At 43.8% G+C, this 15,279-nt stretch overlaps 1 protein-coding gene across 5 annotated transcripts; it reads left to right on the plus strand.

Moving 5' to 3' along the window:
• The first annotated feature begins 594 nt into the window (after positions 1-594).
• UBE2V1 (ubiquitin conjugating enzyme E2 V1) lies at positions 595-14,812 on the plus strand. 5 transcript variants are annotated; one of them, XM_046902778.1, is made up of 6 exons: positions 595-641; positions 2,796-2,866; positions 7,218-7,269; positions 9,280-9,428; positions 12,543-12,668; positions 13,044-14,812. In XM_046902778.1, exons 4-6 carry the CDS (start codon positions 9,384-9,386, stop codon positions 13,188-13,190), a joined length of 318 nt encoding a protein of 105 aa, XP_046758734.1. In that variant the 5' UTR covers positions 595-641; positions 2,796-2,866; positions 7,218-7,269; positions 9,280-9,383; the 3' UTR covers positions 13,191-14,812. The 5 variants fall into 5 exon arrangements, with proteins under 5 accessions (XP_046758734.1, XP_040506555.1, XP_040506556.1 ...); XM_040650621.2 differs by lacking the exon at positions 7,218-7,269; XM_040650622.2 differs by lacking the exon at positions 7,218-7,269 and having other exon boundaries at positions 595-635.
• Positions 14,813-15,279: the final 467 nt, after the last annotated feature.

Raw genomic sequence — 15,279 nt, forward strand, 5'->3', positions numbered from 1 at the left:
ACTACAACATCTGCATGGAGCACGCACAGCAGCACAGCACTGTCTGCTTGTGCAGCACAAATTGCTGTTGGTGTTTCACAGCATTGAGAATGGCAGCAAATGAAATGACTGTGTTACATCACTGATATTTTCCATAGCTGAAAATGTAATGGGAAGACGTTTTGGAAGCAAATACATAAACAAAGCCAGACTATTACCAAGTGACTGTGGATAATTTAAGAGCATTAGGAGCTAAATGCTGCTTGTGTTCTGGCTATAATGAACGTGGTTTGGCAGTTATTAATTGCATTGGAGTTTTATAGGATGTTAAATGCTTGAAAGCGTGTCTGTGCTTCAGGCATCCCTGGAGGAGCTAGGGCTCTGTTTTCCCCGAGACAAGGCGGCTGCCGACCTGGGGGGTGCGCAAACAGCTCGGGCACCCCCCGCCAAACAGAAAACGCAGGTAAACTCGTGTATGCCCGCCCGCGCGACGAAGCCTGGGAGGCCTCCCGCGTGCACCACAAAGCTCTCCTCCGCCGCTGCCTCGCCTTTAGCGCGCCCGCCCGCACCGCGAGGCCTAACTTCCCGCGTTGCGTTGACGAGGCGGCAGGGGGTGGGGCTCCGGCGGCAGCGGCGCAAGATGGCGGCCACCACGGGTGCGGGTGAGCGGGCGGCGGGGCCGGGTCGGGCCGCCCCTCTCCGCGGGGCAGCAGGCGGCGGGGCCGAGCCGGAAGGCGGCCGACGGAGGGGCCAGGGCTGCGGCGAAGGGAAGGGAGGAAGGGGAGCGGCAGCGGGGGCTGGGCCGAGGGGCGCGGCGCGTTGCCTGCGGAGGCCCGGCTGGGTGGGCCGGGGGCTGCGGGTTGCGGCCGGGCGTGACTCGGTGGAGGGAGCCGCGGAAACGCCCCTCGCGGAGGCCCCGCCGAGCGCAGGCCGCTCCCGGCCGCCCCCAGCTCGCAGTGAGTCTCGGCCCCGCCGCAGCGCTCCGGGGCTGTGGGCGGAATGCGGCGCTCGGCGGTGGGCGGCGGCTGTCGGGGGGTCGAGGCCCGAGGGTGCCGCTTCCGAAGGGCTCAGGAAGTTGAATGCTGATTTCCTGCCTCGTTTTGCACCTGCTATGAGTGGTTAAACGCGTTAAACTAAATGGCAGTAACCGGACCTCTGTGTATCTTTTCTTGCTGTATCTTTTCTTGCTGATCCTTTCTGGTCAGCCTCTGCAGACCAAATAATACAGTTTCATTCCTGTTTGCCAATCACACCCAGTCTGCTCTCATAAACAGTGTCCAGTATGCCCTAGCAGTGCCATGCTTAGATCTCATCCTCTGATGATAAGTGTGGGATCGTCCCAGGGCTGCACTGTGAGGTACAGCGGAAATATCTGGAGGTACTTTCCTTACAGATAGGTTTCTGCTGGTGGCTTTCCAGCCCTCAAGAATAAATGTCACTGTGCAGTTAATTCCTAGTGACCATGTCCATAGTAGGGTTCTGTGTTTGGAAGCAGGTGGCTGTGAGGTGTGGAGCACCTGGTTAAAGCCCATGGACAGTGCACATTTCCACTACCACATTATCTCACTTTTCTGCTCCTATAATCCTATCAGTCTGCTGACCTTCCATTTCATATGTGTCTGGAAGAGCAAGGCCAGTGATTGTTGCTTTTAAGCCAATGCAGCTTCATGAATTATTGCCTGGGTGGTCATGGAGGGGGGAGGAGAGATGGAGATCCAAACTGCAGCAACTCAGTCTGGAGCCAGCCCTGCACAGCTCCTCTGTGCTTTTGGGATGAGCTATATGTTGGTAGCCACTGTCCATCAGCCACACTGTGCCTTTGTATTGCTGTGTTACACCACATCCTCCTGAACTGTCCCTGGCCTTCAGTGTTGGAAGCAGTACAAAGCCAGGGAGATGGCAAACAAGGCTCAGCTCCTTGCCTCTAAAACATGAGCATCAGACAAGCACTGTGTTTAGCTGCTCTTGTGGTCCTGTTTGTTTAAGTGCTGCTGGCAAGAGGAAATAGTGCAAAACAGTATGTGTCAAAAAAAAAAAAAAAAAAAAAAAGTGTTGCTAAAACATTGAACTTCTGCAGTAAGCCCCATGGTTGGGACCGGGGAAGTTTTGCATACAGACCAGTGGTTTGCACTGATGTGGGCCTGGGAGCTTTGTCCAGCTGTGAATCCCAGTCTGCTGTACCTACCACCAACCTGCTTTGTCTGAGTGCACCAGTAAAGTATGGCTGGAGATTGTCCTTTCTGAAAAAGAGAGCAATGTAGTGTCCAGTTCCTGACAGCAGTAGTGCCACTAAAATGCAGGTCATGATTCCTCCTCACCAATGTGCTGAAGGCATTAGTAACACAGAGCCAGGAAGTGACTCCTTGTTCGGCACTGTGCCTGATTCACTGTGGGGCTGCATGCAAGTGTCATGACGTCTTCACTCATTTGTAGAACAGGTTTTGCTAACACTTGTTTCATGGCATCTAAATGCATTCATATTTACTTACAAAGCACTTGAGGTGTTTGATATCATAAGTTTATAGTTAAATGAAAGAGCTTAAGTAGAGGTTGAGGATGAAAAGTATTCAGTCATTCTTTGAAAGCAGCTACTGGCCCAGAGGAAGGAATGACAGATTATGGCACTACAAATTTAAAGAAAAAAGGTCAGGGCCAATCCTGGGAATTAGACAAGTAAACCTTGTCTTTTTACTTAATAAGCCAGTAAGAATAATTAAAAGGGAAAAAAAATGTGAAGATGTAAGGCTCACCAGTATTGTTTATACAGAGTTCTGCATTGCCAATGATAATTTTTCTCCTTTCTCTTCTCCTCACAGTTAATGTATGAATAAAGAGTTGGCTTTAGTCGTCCTGATAAGGTTTCACAGTAGACCAGAGCACCCAAGCAGTAAGTGCCTGCCTGTCTCTCAGGCTGCATGCTGCACATGTTGGCTCTGCTGGTTCATGGAGTGGGCTGCAGATGGGTACTTGTGGGTGTTCTGCCACAGCTCGCTCCTGCTCCAGTGTTGCCATGCCATAGTGGAAAGACGGTTATTATAAGGGGTCAGAGCCTGGACATGTTGGCCTATGAAATACTGTTTTTCCAACTTCTATCGTGAGAAAAAGTGTAATGACCTCATTTAACTCACCATTCTCATATAGGTCGGTTGCAGAGCTGCGGTAGACACTATGTTTACCAACAGCCCAAAGGAACAGAGTGGTAACACAATTTGCCCAGATATAAGTTACTTAAAGTCAGAGGAATGTGGAGAACCTCAGAAGGATAGGACAAATCATTTGGTGAATGGATGTGATAGTAGTAATCTATGTGGTTAATATTGCTAAGAAAGAAAAGGACATACTGGCTTCAGTATGGTGTATTAAAAACTTCTCTTGGTAATTGTTGGGGGACCCATAAAATCCCCACAAAAATCCCTGGTGAAAAGTGGAACAGCCATTAGAATGCAGAAGAAACTGTTTACTGAAGGGTATGGGAGCCTTTGTATGTATACTGCACACAGTACTCAGTGTTATGCCAAATAAGTATTGCCAGCCACCAAGTGCCTTCTAAGTCTGTCAGTAAAATACCTGTGGGAAGGGGAAAGAAATGAAAAGGAAACTGGAAAGGTAAATTGGGCATCCTTAAATAAGATGGAATGTAAGAGTACTTGAAGTAGTAGTTGCTGAAGAAGTTGGTGGCAGAGAGAGACGCTTTGTGTCATGCAAGGATAGAGTGGGAAATAAAGGTAAATAGTTCTGAAATCTTACAATAAGACAGCTGAATCTTTTTGTATGTAATGGTATGCTTATATAATGTATTGGAAGAATGAGATTCTGGCTGAAAACTTAAAATAATTCCTTAGGATATTAAAATAAACTTAAAATAATTCATTAACCAAGTAGCTGATGAGTCTGGTGAGGTATGCTGAGGTGTCAGCATGCCTTCAGCAGGGCAGGGTGCTCTGGCAGCATTCCCAGCTGCAGGATGACTTTAGGATGACTTCTCTAGTGCACTTTCTAACTGAGCTGGTAACCTTTTGCTTTCCAGGTCTGATACAAATGATAGAATTTGTCCCACCCCCCTGCTGCTGGCAAGCTCCTGGGCTTCAGCCCTGTGCTGACGCCAGCCTACCTCAGGCGTTCTAAAGCCCTCTCTTTAAATAATGTGCTTCCACCAATGAAGGACAGAGTCAGGCTCTAGCTTCTGCACAACTGAGTACACTGAATTATTTCAAGCTCTCAAGAAGTTATTCCGAGTTTGCAAGCTATTTCAGTACCTGTCTGCAGCGTCAAGGAGGAGGTGTCTGTAAAGAAGTTGCAGGAAATCAAAGGTTCCTGCATCTTGAAAGTTTCTGTGACAATTGCTGAAAGCCTTTTGCTGTTTTAAATATTACATCACTTCAAAAGCTTTATATACCTTTTTGACAAGGAATGATTTATTTATTTTTTACACTTGTAGTACTGTAAGGATAAGCTGTCAAATTTCCAGATAGCTGCAGTTTGCAGAGAGATGAGGATTACATTGGAAGAGGTGTATTAAAGGCTGAATAGCAAATGCACAAAAGTAAACAGCAGAAAGAATTTTAATGTATGTGAGCAACAAAGGCAGTTAAAGTTAATGGATTTCTGTTTCCTTGAATTAGTGTAGGTGAGGAACTGGTACAGAAAATTAAAATTGCCTTGAAAGGGTAGAATTTGGGGTTTCCTGTTATCCATGAAAGTGTAAAGAAAACTGCAGCAATTCTTTTAAGAGCCCCTGGCAAGTTCTCTTAGTTTCAGCTGGGACAGAATTGTTCCCTCCAGAATGTTGGGTATGATGCTATGTTTTGGTTCTAGGAGAATAAAAATGTTGATAGCACAATGATGTTGATAGTTGCTGCTAAGCAGTACTATACAGAGCCAAGGCCCCAAGGAGCTGGGAGGGAACAGAATTAGGACAGCTGACTTATACCTGCCAAGGGGATATTCCATACCATACAGCATCGAGCAGAAGGAGTTTAGAAGGGGATAGGAGTTCATCACGCTCTCTTCTGCCGCCTTTGAGGCTAGCTGGACATTGGTGGAGGAGTGGTGAGCAATTGCTTGTGCAACACTTGTTATGTACATATGTATATATTTGTCATAAATACTGTCTTTTTCTCAGTACATAGTTTTATCTCAACCCACAGGTTCTACTTCATTTTCTCCTAATTTTCTCCCCCATCCCACTGGGATGGGGGGGAGGTGAGTGAAAAACTGTCTGGTGCTTAGCTGTCTGCTGGGTTAAACCATGGCACTAGTGAAGAGCATTTTCAGTGCGCTTTGTTAAGCTGTTTTCTATGAAATATTTGTGCTTTAATACTCAAGATTTCATTGTACAAAGGAAAGAGTGATTCACTGACATTTTTGTGAGGTCTTTATTTCGTTCTGCCCATGCCAAGGAGGAGCATTCAGGAGGAGCATCCACTCTCAGAAGCATTGCCCACTTCATTTCACTGCTCTCACTGTGCTATTTGCACTGTGATACAGTCTCTGAATTCGGGATTGCTTCCCCTCTGTAGCTGGGAAAATTAAAATATTAAAAAGCAGAGTGTCCACAGACGTTATTTTTAACTTGTTAAAGACATGCTCTGTATTTCACAGGAATGTAAATTTAAGATTAGAAAACCTCAGACTGGTTAGAACATTTTAAAAATCATTGTAAGATGCATGGATTTCTGTGTCTGTGCATCCTTAGTGGTACAGGGACAGAAGGCGAATCTCAGAGTGCTTCTGGGGCATTAGAAACCCAAGCTGCATTTAACTGTCTTCCAGGAATAATTCTGTTTCCCTAGTGCAGAGCTGCAGTGGGTTCTGGTGGCCACAGGCTCCTGGTCCCAGTGTGACTGAGCTGGCCCAGCCCATGGCTCTCAGTCCAGCAAACAGCCTTGGTGCCAAATACTCGTTGGTGCCCATCCATGCAGCAGCACTGGAAGTTCTGGAAACAAAAGGTCCTGATTCTATTTGAAGGCTGGAGAGGATGTCACCTAAAGCCTAGCAGCTCCTTAATTGCAACTTTAAGTTCGGTAAAATTCGTGTCTTGACTTTCTGAAAACCTTCACCTATGATTCAGTGCTATTCTCAGATTTCCTGTAAAAATATTTCATGAACTACTTAATGAATTAATGTCTGGATTTGAGGCTTCCTGTATGCAAATTTACTAAAAATGAACTTTTTAGAGACACTACAAACCTGTGTGGTTTGAGAGTTTACCTTACTGATGCAGTTATGTGGCTCAGCTTTCGTAGGTTTGTTCTTGTGAATGAAAGTAAATACCTGTTTTTGCCCTGTAATGCTTCTTCAGTTACATTTCTGGGAGCATTTCTGCAAGATCAGGCAAGCTGTGAATAAAGCCATTATCTGGGTGGAATTGTGTGTTTATGCCATAAACCCTCCCGCTGTATGGAAGTCTTCTTGAGCCATAGCGAAGGCTCTATAAAAATGCACAGCTGGAAGTATTTTTTATTAATTTTTAATTACCTGTGGCTTTATTGAGGGTTTCTTGTGTTACACAAAGGAGTTTCAGAAAAACAGATTGGTTTGGGAACTCCCTGGGAGATCTCTGCTGCGCTGTGAGCACTGTGGGAGGTGATGGGGTGGAGCAGGGCATCCCCTGGCACAGCCTGCTCTGCCTGACAAACAGTGTGGGTGCATAGAGCAATTCAGATTGCTTTCCAGGAATTCTGCTGGACAAAAGCACGATGGTATGTTTGCGTACAGCCAGCAGTGACAGTCCTGCCCAGGTGCGGTAGACCAGCAGGTTGCGGCAGCTGCCTCTGCATGTCCCAGGCCATTGCCTTCAGCTTTGTGCGTCCTCCTGGGCTGACCAGCAGCCTGCATCTGACCTGTTCCTCTGCCTTGAATAAGGACAGGTCATTTGGAAATAAGCTAATGCTCCTGCAGTTGCCGTGTAACTAATAACCATTTCTGTTCACTTTTTCCGTGTAATAGGAGCCAGCGTGAGATGCGAGCAGTGAGTGCTCTGCAGACCTTGGACCTGTCAGGGACCTCAAAAATGCTGTTTGCATTGGGTGGCTGTGATTCAGGCAGAACCAGCATGTGCTGCATTTGAGCAGCCATGCCCTGGGGGAGCCCTGAGGTCAAGCTGCCTTCTCTCCCTATAACATTGCAAAGCCACACCTAGCTGTGCTAAGCAGTAAAGCTGCCCATCAGTCTGATTATGGCCTCACCAGATGATGGAGTTTTTTATTACATGATCACCTAATTTTTTTTTTGTGCAGGATTCCTGCCTCTTTCATTGAGCAGAGTGCTTGGTGCTCAGAGAAGGGGCAGGTAGGCAGTATTTGTGGTTTGCTTCTTTAATGTATGGCCTGCGTCTGCTTTCCTTAAAGCATGCGGTGCTGCCACCATGGTACTGATTCCTCCTTGGTTGTGATTTTGGTCTCACTCAGCTTCAGTAAGTTTCCTTCACACCACTGGTGAATATGAGGCAATATTAGCAAGCACTGACAGAGGGAGGCTCAGATCACATTTGCTGGGCATCGCAGTGGTGTTGCCCAGGGAAATGGGGTTTGGTGGCATGATGTGCTCCGCGAAGGTCCTGCAGAGCAGCAGCATGTGAAGTTGGTGATGGCATCTGTCCCTGTGGATTCCAATTGGGATGAGATGCCTGCTCTGCCTAGCCCAGTTGTGGGGAGCACACTTGGACCTTCCCATGCTGAAGACCCACAGGCTGCATGATAATTTAGAGGTTTTGTGCTAGGGAGATGGCAGCCATCTCCAAGAGGTCCTATTCCTGCTCGAGGTTTGGGATCAGCCTCATGGTGATGGCTTCACAGCCGCACTGACTCATTTCCTTTCATAGCCAAAGGTTTGTGTTGCTCAGCAGCGGTCACAGTCACAGCATGATCTAGTGTGGAGCTGCACTGCACTGTGCCTTGCAGCCCCTCCTGCATTTGGTGGTGCTCTGGTGTGACCAGTGGATACCTCTCAGCTGGCTCTGGGCTCCTCTCTGTGTCCTCACTACAGCTGTGTCACTAAATCCCATTTACCCAGAATATTCTGGAACTCGATTATTGGAGATGTGGTACCAAACTGGCCAACAAACTAATTCCTTCAGTAATTTGCCTTTTTTGTAGTGAATGAAATTCTGGCAACTATAATTCTGGAGCAAGAGTGACTTTGACATTTAGTTTCTGTAGGTCATTAATATACTTTGAAGGGATTTTAAGAACACCAGAGCCACCAGACTTTAAGCGCCACTGCTTTTTACAAAGCTTTAGGCCCTCTGCCTATTGCTGCCCATGTTTTCAGGGAGCTCTGGAGATGGTTCTCAGAGCTCTGTCTTGGTTTCTTTCTAACATCCTCTGCATGCAACATGCTGTGAATGCTGGATGAGGTGATGTGTTAGGAAAGGTCCACTGGGTTCACTTTGGATGCTTCAAGGCGAGTTGCTCATTCTTTTGCTGCCATGGTGCATCAGTGATGATGAAGAGCATTCATTAGGATTTTCCACTATTACACTTTGGTGCATAGTTCATTTTGGATTATTGAGGTGAAAAAATAATCCAGATCCCAAACTTTTTGTACGTCAGGTGAAAATAAGTCCATCGAATGTATCCTGGCAATAATTTTATTTCCACTGGAAAGTCGTGCTCTGCCTGGGTATCTGAGGTAGAAGCAGCGGCCTGGAGTGTGCGTCTGTTTGTGGTGGCTGAGGTATGAGCACCCCGAGGAGGAACAAATAATGAAGTCCCATGTGGCCTGGGATCAAGGTCCTTCACCACAGATGCAGCATTGTGACTGTGAGTGTCTTGCTGAGCCCTTGTGCCATTGTTTTTCATTAACGTAGTGGGGATAAGAAAATTTCCCTGTTTTACCATGTATGTTTTGAGGAATAGTGTGCTAGCAGTTCAGAAGTGCTGAAATTCTGTGGTGATAAGGGGTCAGAGGTACTAAGGACAGCATTGCTACTGACAGAGCCCACTGAACGTGAGATTAACCTATTAACATTGTGAAAGTGTTCTAGTTGGTTGTAGTGATATTTGACTTGACACCATGAGGGACTTGACTCGGCTCATTTTGTAGAATCTGGTACGTTTTCATGCTATAGATCATTTAAACAAGTGCTAATAGAGCTCCGTAATACTGTTTGTGTCTCTGAGTGGATGGAGAGCTTTGCTTTCGTTTTGCTGCCTGCCATAACAACTGGCCTATCAGACTTTTGGCATATTTGGTATCACTTTGAAAACTCCATGCTAAATACAAGGCTATCTGTGCACTGTTGAGAAATGGTGGTATTCTTAAGTTTTTATTTAAAATATTGTTCTGATTGTTTTTTAGGAGTAAAAGTTCCTCGTAATTTTCGTCTGTTGGAAGAACTTGAAGAAGGTCAAAAAGGAGTAGGTGATGGAACAGTTAGTTGGGGCCTTGAAGATGATGAAGATATGACACTCACAAGATGGACAGGAATGATTATTGGGCCTCCAAGAGTAAGCATCCACTGAAATATTAAAATACCAGTGTTACTTCTTTTTTTCTTCCTCTTCCTTCTCGTAATCTAAGCACTGAAATAGAAAACAAACAAAACACAAATGAGTGGCAGAACTCTTCAGTAAGTGACTTACGTTAGAAGATGAACTTATGTACACTAACAGGTTTCGTGTATCTCTGTGTCTTTCTGCTTATGATCTGGAATACTTTTAGTACCCATCTCTGGTTAGTTCTGTCACATGTCTGCTTTGTATTTACAGATTCATTAAGACCTAACTTTTGAGATTCCAGGATTCTAGTATCCTCTGCTCTTGAATACAGTAAGGTTTAAAGTCCTTCAGCTAGTGATATTACATATGGAGCTGATCTAGGTAAAATGTGGATGTCCTGTCAGTACTGCTGGTCTTTCTGCTGTGTCCTCTTGAGTTTACGGGTTTGTTTTTGATTGCAGAAATACTGACATGCTCTTTTATAGTTTCAACTAACTCAGGAAACTTGAATTTTAATGAATTCAGTTACTTCTTTGAATGTTCTCTCCCACAGTAGCTTCTTGTAATGCAATCATAATCTTTTTAATAGCACTGCTGTTTATTCTCTGTCTCCTTTCCCTCCCAGAACCTTACTCAACTGAGGGTCTGTGGCAGTAAATGTTAGGGCTTGATTGTGCATTATATGTATGCCTGTATTCTAAAAACAGGAGGTGTCTGTTGCCCCCAGTTTTGCTGTGTATCTCTGTTTGGTTTCCTTGTTATCTCTGCCATGAAGTGCAGGTAGATAATTCTCCTTTCTGCACTAGCCTGTGTTGTCCACTGTGTCTGGCTTCAGTATCACTTCTCAAAAATTCCAGTGCTATCAATATGGAAACCTTTACAATCCTTCAATCATGCTACCGCCTGATGTGTTTCCATTTTGTCAGTTACCTTTTCTGACTCAAGATGATGACGTACAGGAATTAATAACACTTTACACATGCAGTATTTTCTATCTTGTCCAGAAGTGTTCTTCTCTTTTTGCCATTGCTAACATCTCCCCATATATGATCATTTCATTTGTTTATGATATGCCAATTTGACATTTGATTTTAGAACATTAGGAGAGCTTTAATGAGCCTACGTTAGGATTGTGAGGAAGGCTCACTGTGCACCTACACATTATGCAAAATTTAAACAACCTTGAAATCTAATTTGGAAATTTAAATAGAAACTGAAACATGCAAATAGGCATATGTTGACTTGTCAGCAATGATAAAAATCTGTAGCTCACGTCATACTGCTAACCATGGCTAGAGGACTATGACAAAAGATTTATTCAGCTTGTGCCTCTATTATCTTTCTGACACACTTATGAATACAGATTATTATTATTATTTTACTATTCTTGAGTTGAGGTAATTGTTTGAAAGCCACAGGCTGCAGTAAGGGAGATTCTGGAAACTTTCAGACATTCTTATTTGTGAGAACTTTTATGCAGTCCTGTTATTAACATTTTTTTTAATAGGATGTGAGAAATATTGGCTTTGGAAAAAAAGAAAAAAATCCTGTTTTCTTCTGGGTAGAAAACAGTCATGCTTGTGGCAGGTGGAAGAATCTGACACTGGGCATCCTGTAGGGAAAAATGGACTGTTGTGGTGAGCTGGGTCCACACTGCTGCTCTGGAGTGTCCCTGCTACCATACATGGAAGCATTCTGCTCCTTCCCAGGCTCGGTGCATATGGTTTTGCAACCAGTCATTCCTCTTGCTTATACAATCTATTCAATAACAGTGGTGCTGTCAGAACTTTGACTTTGTCTGCACCTATTTTATACTGGCTCTAGACCTGTGCATGGTGAAGATTTCCTGTTCACTAGTCTTAAAGTGATGTGGTTATACGCTAGGACCATAAAAACCTGCAGACTTCAGTGTGTTAATTGCTCTGTGCACAGAGCTCGCTTGGTTCTGTCAGGAGACTGGGACAGTCCAGGCTGAGCCAGGTGACTGTCCCCCAGTCTCTGGGACAATGCTGATGCTATTTGGGATCAGGATGTACAAGGGCTGCTCTGAAAGTAGTGCCTCCCAGTTTGTGATGTTGGCCCGTGATGTCAGAGGCAGATGTTGGTAGTGTGGCAGTAGGGGTTGAACCTTCCCACCACTGTCCCATTATACTTTGTTGCTGTGTAACAGCTGGCAGCAGAGGGGCAGTCTGACAGAGTAGTGTCTGACATGGAAGTGTGTATGGAGTGAAGATGTGGAATCAAATTCCCCCATGCAGAAAAAATGGCACCCATTGACATTCATCAATGATTGCTGAATGTATGTGGAAACCAACCAGTGGATGTTGGCACAGTCATGGTGGTGCCTTTCACTATTGCCAACAGCAGTGTGAAGGACAAGCCATGTTCCAGATGGCCTTGCACAGCTGTCATACAACAAAATGAAGAGTGTCTTGATCAGCTCATCTGCACGAATCAGCTAATGATGGGGACTGTGTTGAAAAACAGTGTTTTATAGCTGAGAATTTGCTCTATCAAATAATATTATTGTGCTCTATGTATCTGTTGTAGATTCCATGGAAACAAATAGGAGGCATTACTTTCAGAGCAACCCATGTACTTTGAAATATACTAGCTTTTGGAGCATTCACCTTTCAGAGAGCTCATTTGTTGGGTTGACCACTGACCAAAGAAAGTATTTACGTGCAGCTTTATGACTGGCCAACTTCAGATGGCTCTCTGCACTAAAGCCATAGTTTTGATTTCAAGATCATGTCTGTGATAAGTGAATTGATAAAAACAGAACTGATTTGTAAAGACTGGTTGAAAAGTAGATATCTAACCTATATGGTGATACGAAAAATCATTTCAGGTAGTGAACAGGAAGCAATGCCAACTTCATTCTTTATGTGAAAATTCAATGTGTGCTTAAAAAAATAGTAGAATTTAATATGCAGAAGAGCAGCATTTAGTGCTCCAAATATTATAAAATGAACCCAAAACAGAGGGAGCCAGCACAGTATGCAAGTGACTGCCCTTCTGTTTAGTGGTTTGGGTCCCTGAAATAACCACTGTTTTAACCAAGTGATTGTTGAACCGCCTGATATAATTGTTCCCCCTCCCTGCTTTTTTTTTTTCCCCCAGACAATTTATGAAAACAGAATATACAGCCTTAAAATAGAATGTGGGCCTAAGTATCCAGAAGCACCTCCATTTGTAAGATTTGTAACAAAAATTAATATGAATGGAGTAAATAGTTCTAATGGAGTGGTAAGTTTTTGTTTTTTATTATTTTATATGGCTTTCCTGTGCAGCTTCAAATGAATGCTTTATATTTGCAATTTGGTTTAATACTTTTTGTTTGCTCGTACCATTTCTTAGAGTAGAAGGAAAGAGGGGAGTAGAAGGGAACTGTGCAAACAGAGAATTCTGGAATCAAAATGTACTTTTCCTGTACATTTACAGCTTGCAAATAGTTATGCATGGATTCATTATGCTTTCAGAGAGGCCACTTGCTTGCTTTTGCATTCTTTGGTTTCTTCCACTCAAGACTTCTTAAAAGATCTTTGGCTGGTGGGTGTGTGTGGGAGTTATTTGTATTGATAGTACTGATTGTGACAGAAATGGTATTTTTGTCTGTTCTAGGTGGACCCCAGAGCCATATCAGTCCTAGCAAAATGGCAGAATTCTTTTAGTATCAAAGTTGTTCTGCAAGAGCTTCGGCGTCTAATGATGTCTAAAGAAAATATGAAACTTCCTCAGCCACCTGAAGGACAATGTTACAGCAATTAATTAAAAAAATAATCATGCCCCTTTATTCAATTTAAGCTGTCTTCATTTTCCACAGTAGTAAATTTTCTAGATGCATCTTGTAGACCTCAAAATACTGGAAAGAAAGTTCCCACTCAAAGGAGATTTTTCTTCAGATACTGTAAATGATACTAATTTTTTCATTTGAAATATAAGTTGTGCTATAACAAATAATCCTGTCGTGTAACCACTGTCCACATAGCTGAACTTCTGGTATCAGGAAAAGTCAATTTAAATTTATTACTGTCAAGACCAGTGTGGCACATCTAACTTAACTGTGAAGCATACATCCCACAATCACCTTGCTGTGTGTCTGGCCTGGGTTGTTTTGTTGTTTATTTCCTTTTTCTGTCTTTTGCAATAGAGTTGAAGCTCAGGGCTGTTTATTAGAATAGACACAAAGGTTTTTGCTTCCAGTACGACACTGGGCTTTATGGACTACTAATGGGGATGTGTGCTAACCTCCGTCATCCCTCCCTTTGTGCTATCTCTAGTAAAGGCTGAATGTGACTGTGGTCATTTTTGGTTTTATATTTTTTTAATGCCCTGGTAATCTGGGGCAAGCTTTCCTCCTTTCCTCTGGCCAAGGCATAGATTGTATTTCTCTTCCTGATTTCCCTCACCAGTAACGTGAGCATTGGGTGAGGGATTCAGGTTTCTTTTAATCTCTTCCCTCTTCCCCTCTTTTTAGCGGGGATGCTGCTTTCTTTTTGCCCCTCTCTCTATCTCTTCTCACCCCTGGATGGCAGGGGTAAGCACTGGGGCAATAACTTGACCTATTCCCTCCTGCTTATTGTTTTGATTTTGCAACAAATTTAGTCTTCACCAGCCTGGGAATCAAGAGTATCTGTTCTGCTCGCAAACGTGGATTTTCCTTGTCCCTCTGGCATTGCTGCCACACCACCAAGCTGGCTGCGGCTGATGTTGCTAGATAGGCTTTTGACATGGTGAAAAGAGCAGTAATTTACCAGGATGGCCAAAATCTGCTGCTGCCAGACTGTAATGGGAAGCTCTGCACATAGGTTCCAAACACACACTCCAATTCCAGTAGCTGTATTTTTGGTGCTTTGGAATCACCCAGGAACGTTGATTAACTGAGTGCAGCACTCACGTTGGCCATTCTAAAGGTCTGACAGACAAATCAAGTCAGCATAGATTCCGTTAGGATTCTCTGAGTCTTGGAAGAGAAGACCCCTCAGTGAAGATCTGGGGAAGTGGTGCATACAGCAGAGTAAGGACTGGTATTGGCTTTGCATCCTGGCAAATCACTGCCTTTTCTGTTTTACTCTTGGACCACTAACTGCAACGTGGATGCAAGCTTACATGCAACCAACCTAGTGTGTTTGAAATTTTATGAAATGATCAAGTGTTTGTGTAAAAAAAGAAAAAGAAAAAAAGAAAAAATAAAAATACATTTTAAAGCAGCAGCTATCAAGTCAATGAACAACGATGTTTCCATTAACTCTTTTGAGGAAAATATTAGTTGTAAGGATTTAACATCCTCTGTAATTAAGGTTTAACATAACAGTATTCCATAAGCAGCCTTTTTATTGTATCAGACCATTGCCTGATTTTAATATAATAAAAAGTGTGCATTAATATTAGAAGGCTTTAATTGTATTTATGTTTGGATTTTGATCCCCTATGGAATTTTTGATTTGTCGGAAGTATCTTCCTACAGATCGCACTTAGTTAACAGCATGGAAACTGGTGGTGAAAGGCAATTGTCTTTATCCAGCTGCTGCTGCTGCTGTTGTGCCAAGGAGAAGCTTTAGTTTTAATTTAGCCCTCAGACAGACCTGCGTAGAACTGTCAGTTGGCAATGCCAGTGGTGCTCAGGAGCGCTGCCTGAAGTGCTGGCACTGCAGTGACCTTCTGTGCCGTAATCCTGAGGAAATCAAATCCATGTGTGGATGGTCAAGTTAACGAAGATCTTCACAGCCTGAGATTTTACCTGGTTCTTCTCAAGTGGTGAACTGTGAAAAACAGACTTCTGTAAATCTGGATAAAGATGGAGCTGCACCATTTGGGCTTTTTTGGGTGCAGAGTGCCTCCACTAACGAAGATTGCC

The sequence above is a fragment of the Gallus gallus genome, chromosome 20 (assembly GCF_016699485.2).
Source record: "Gallus gallus isolate bGalGal1 chromosome 20, bGalGal1.mat.broiler.GRCg7b, whole genome shotgun sequence".
NCBI lineage: Eukaryota > Metazoa > Chordata > Aves > Galliformes > Phasianidae > Gallus > Gallus gallus.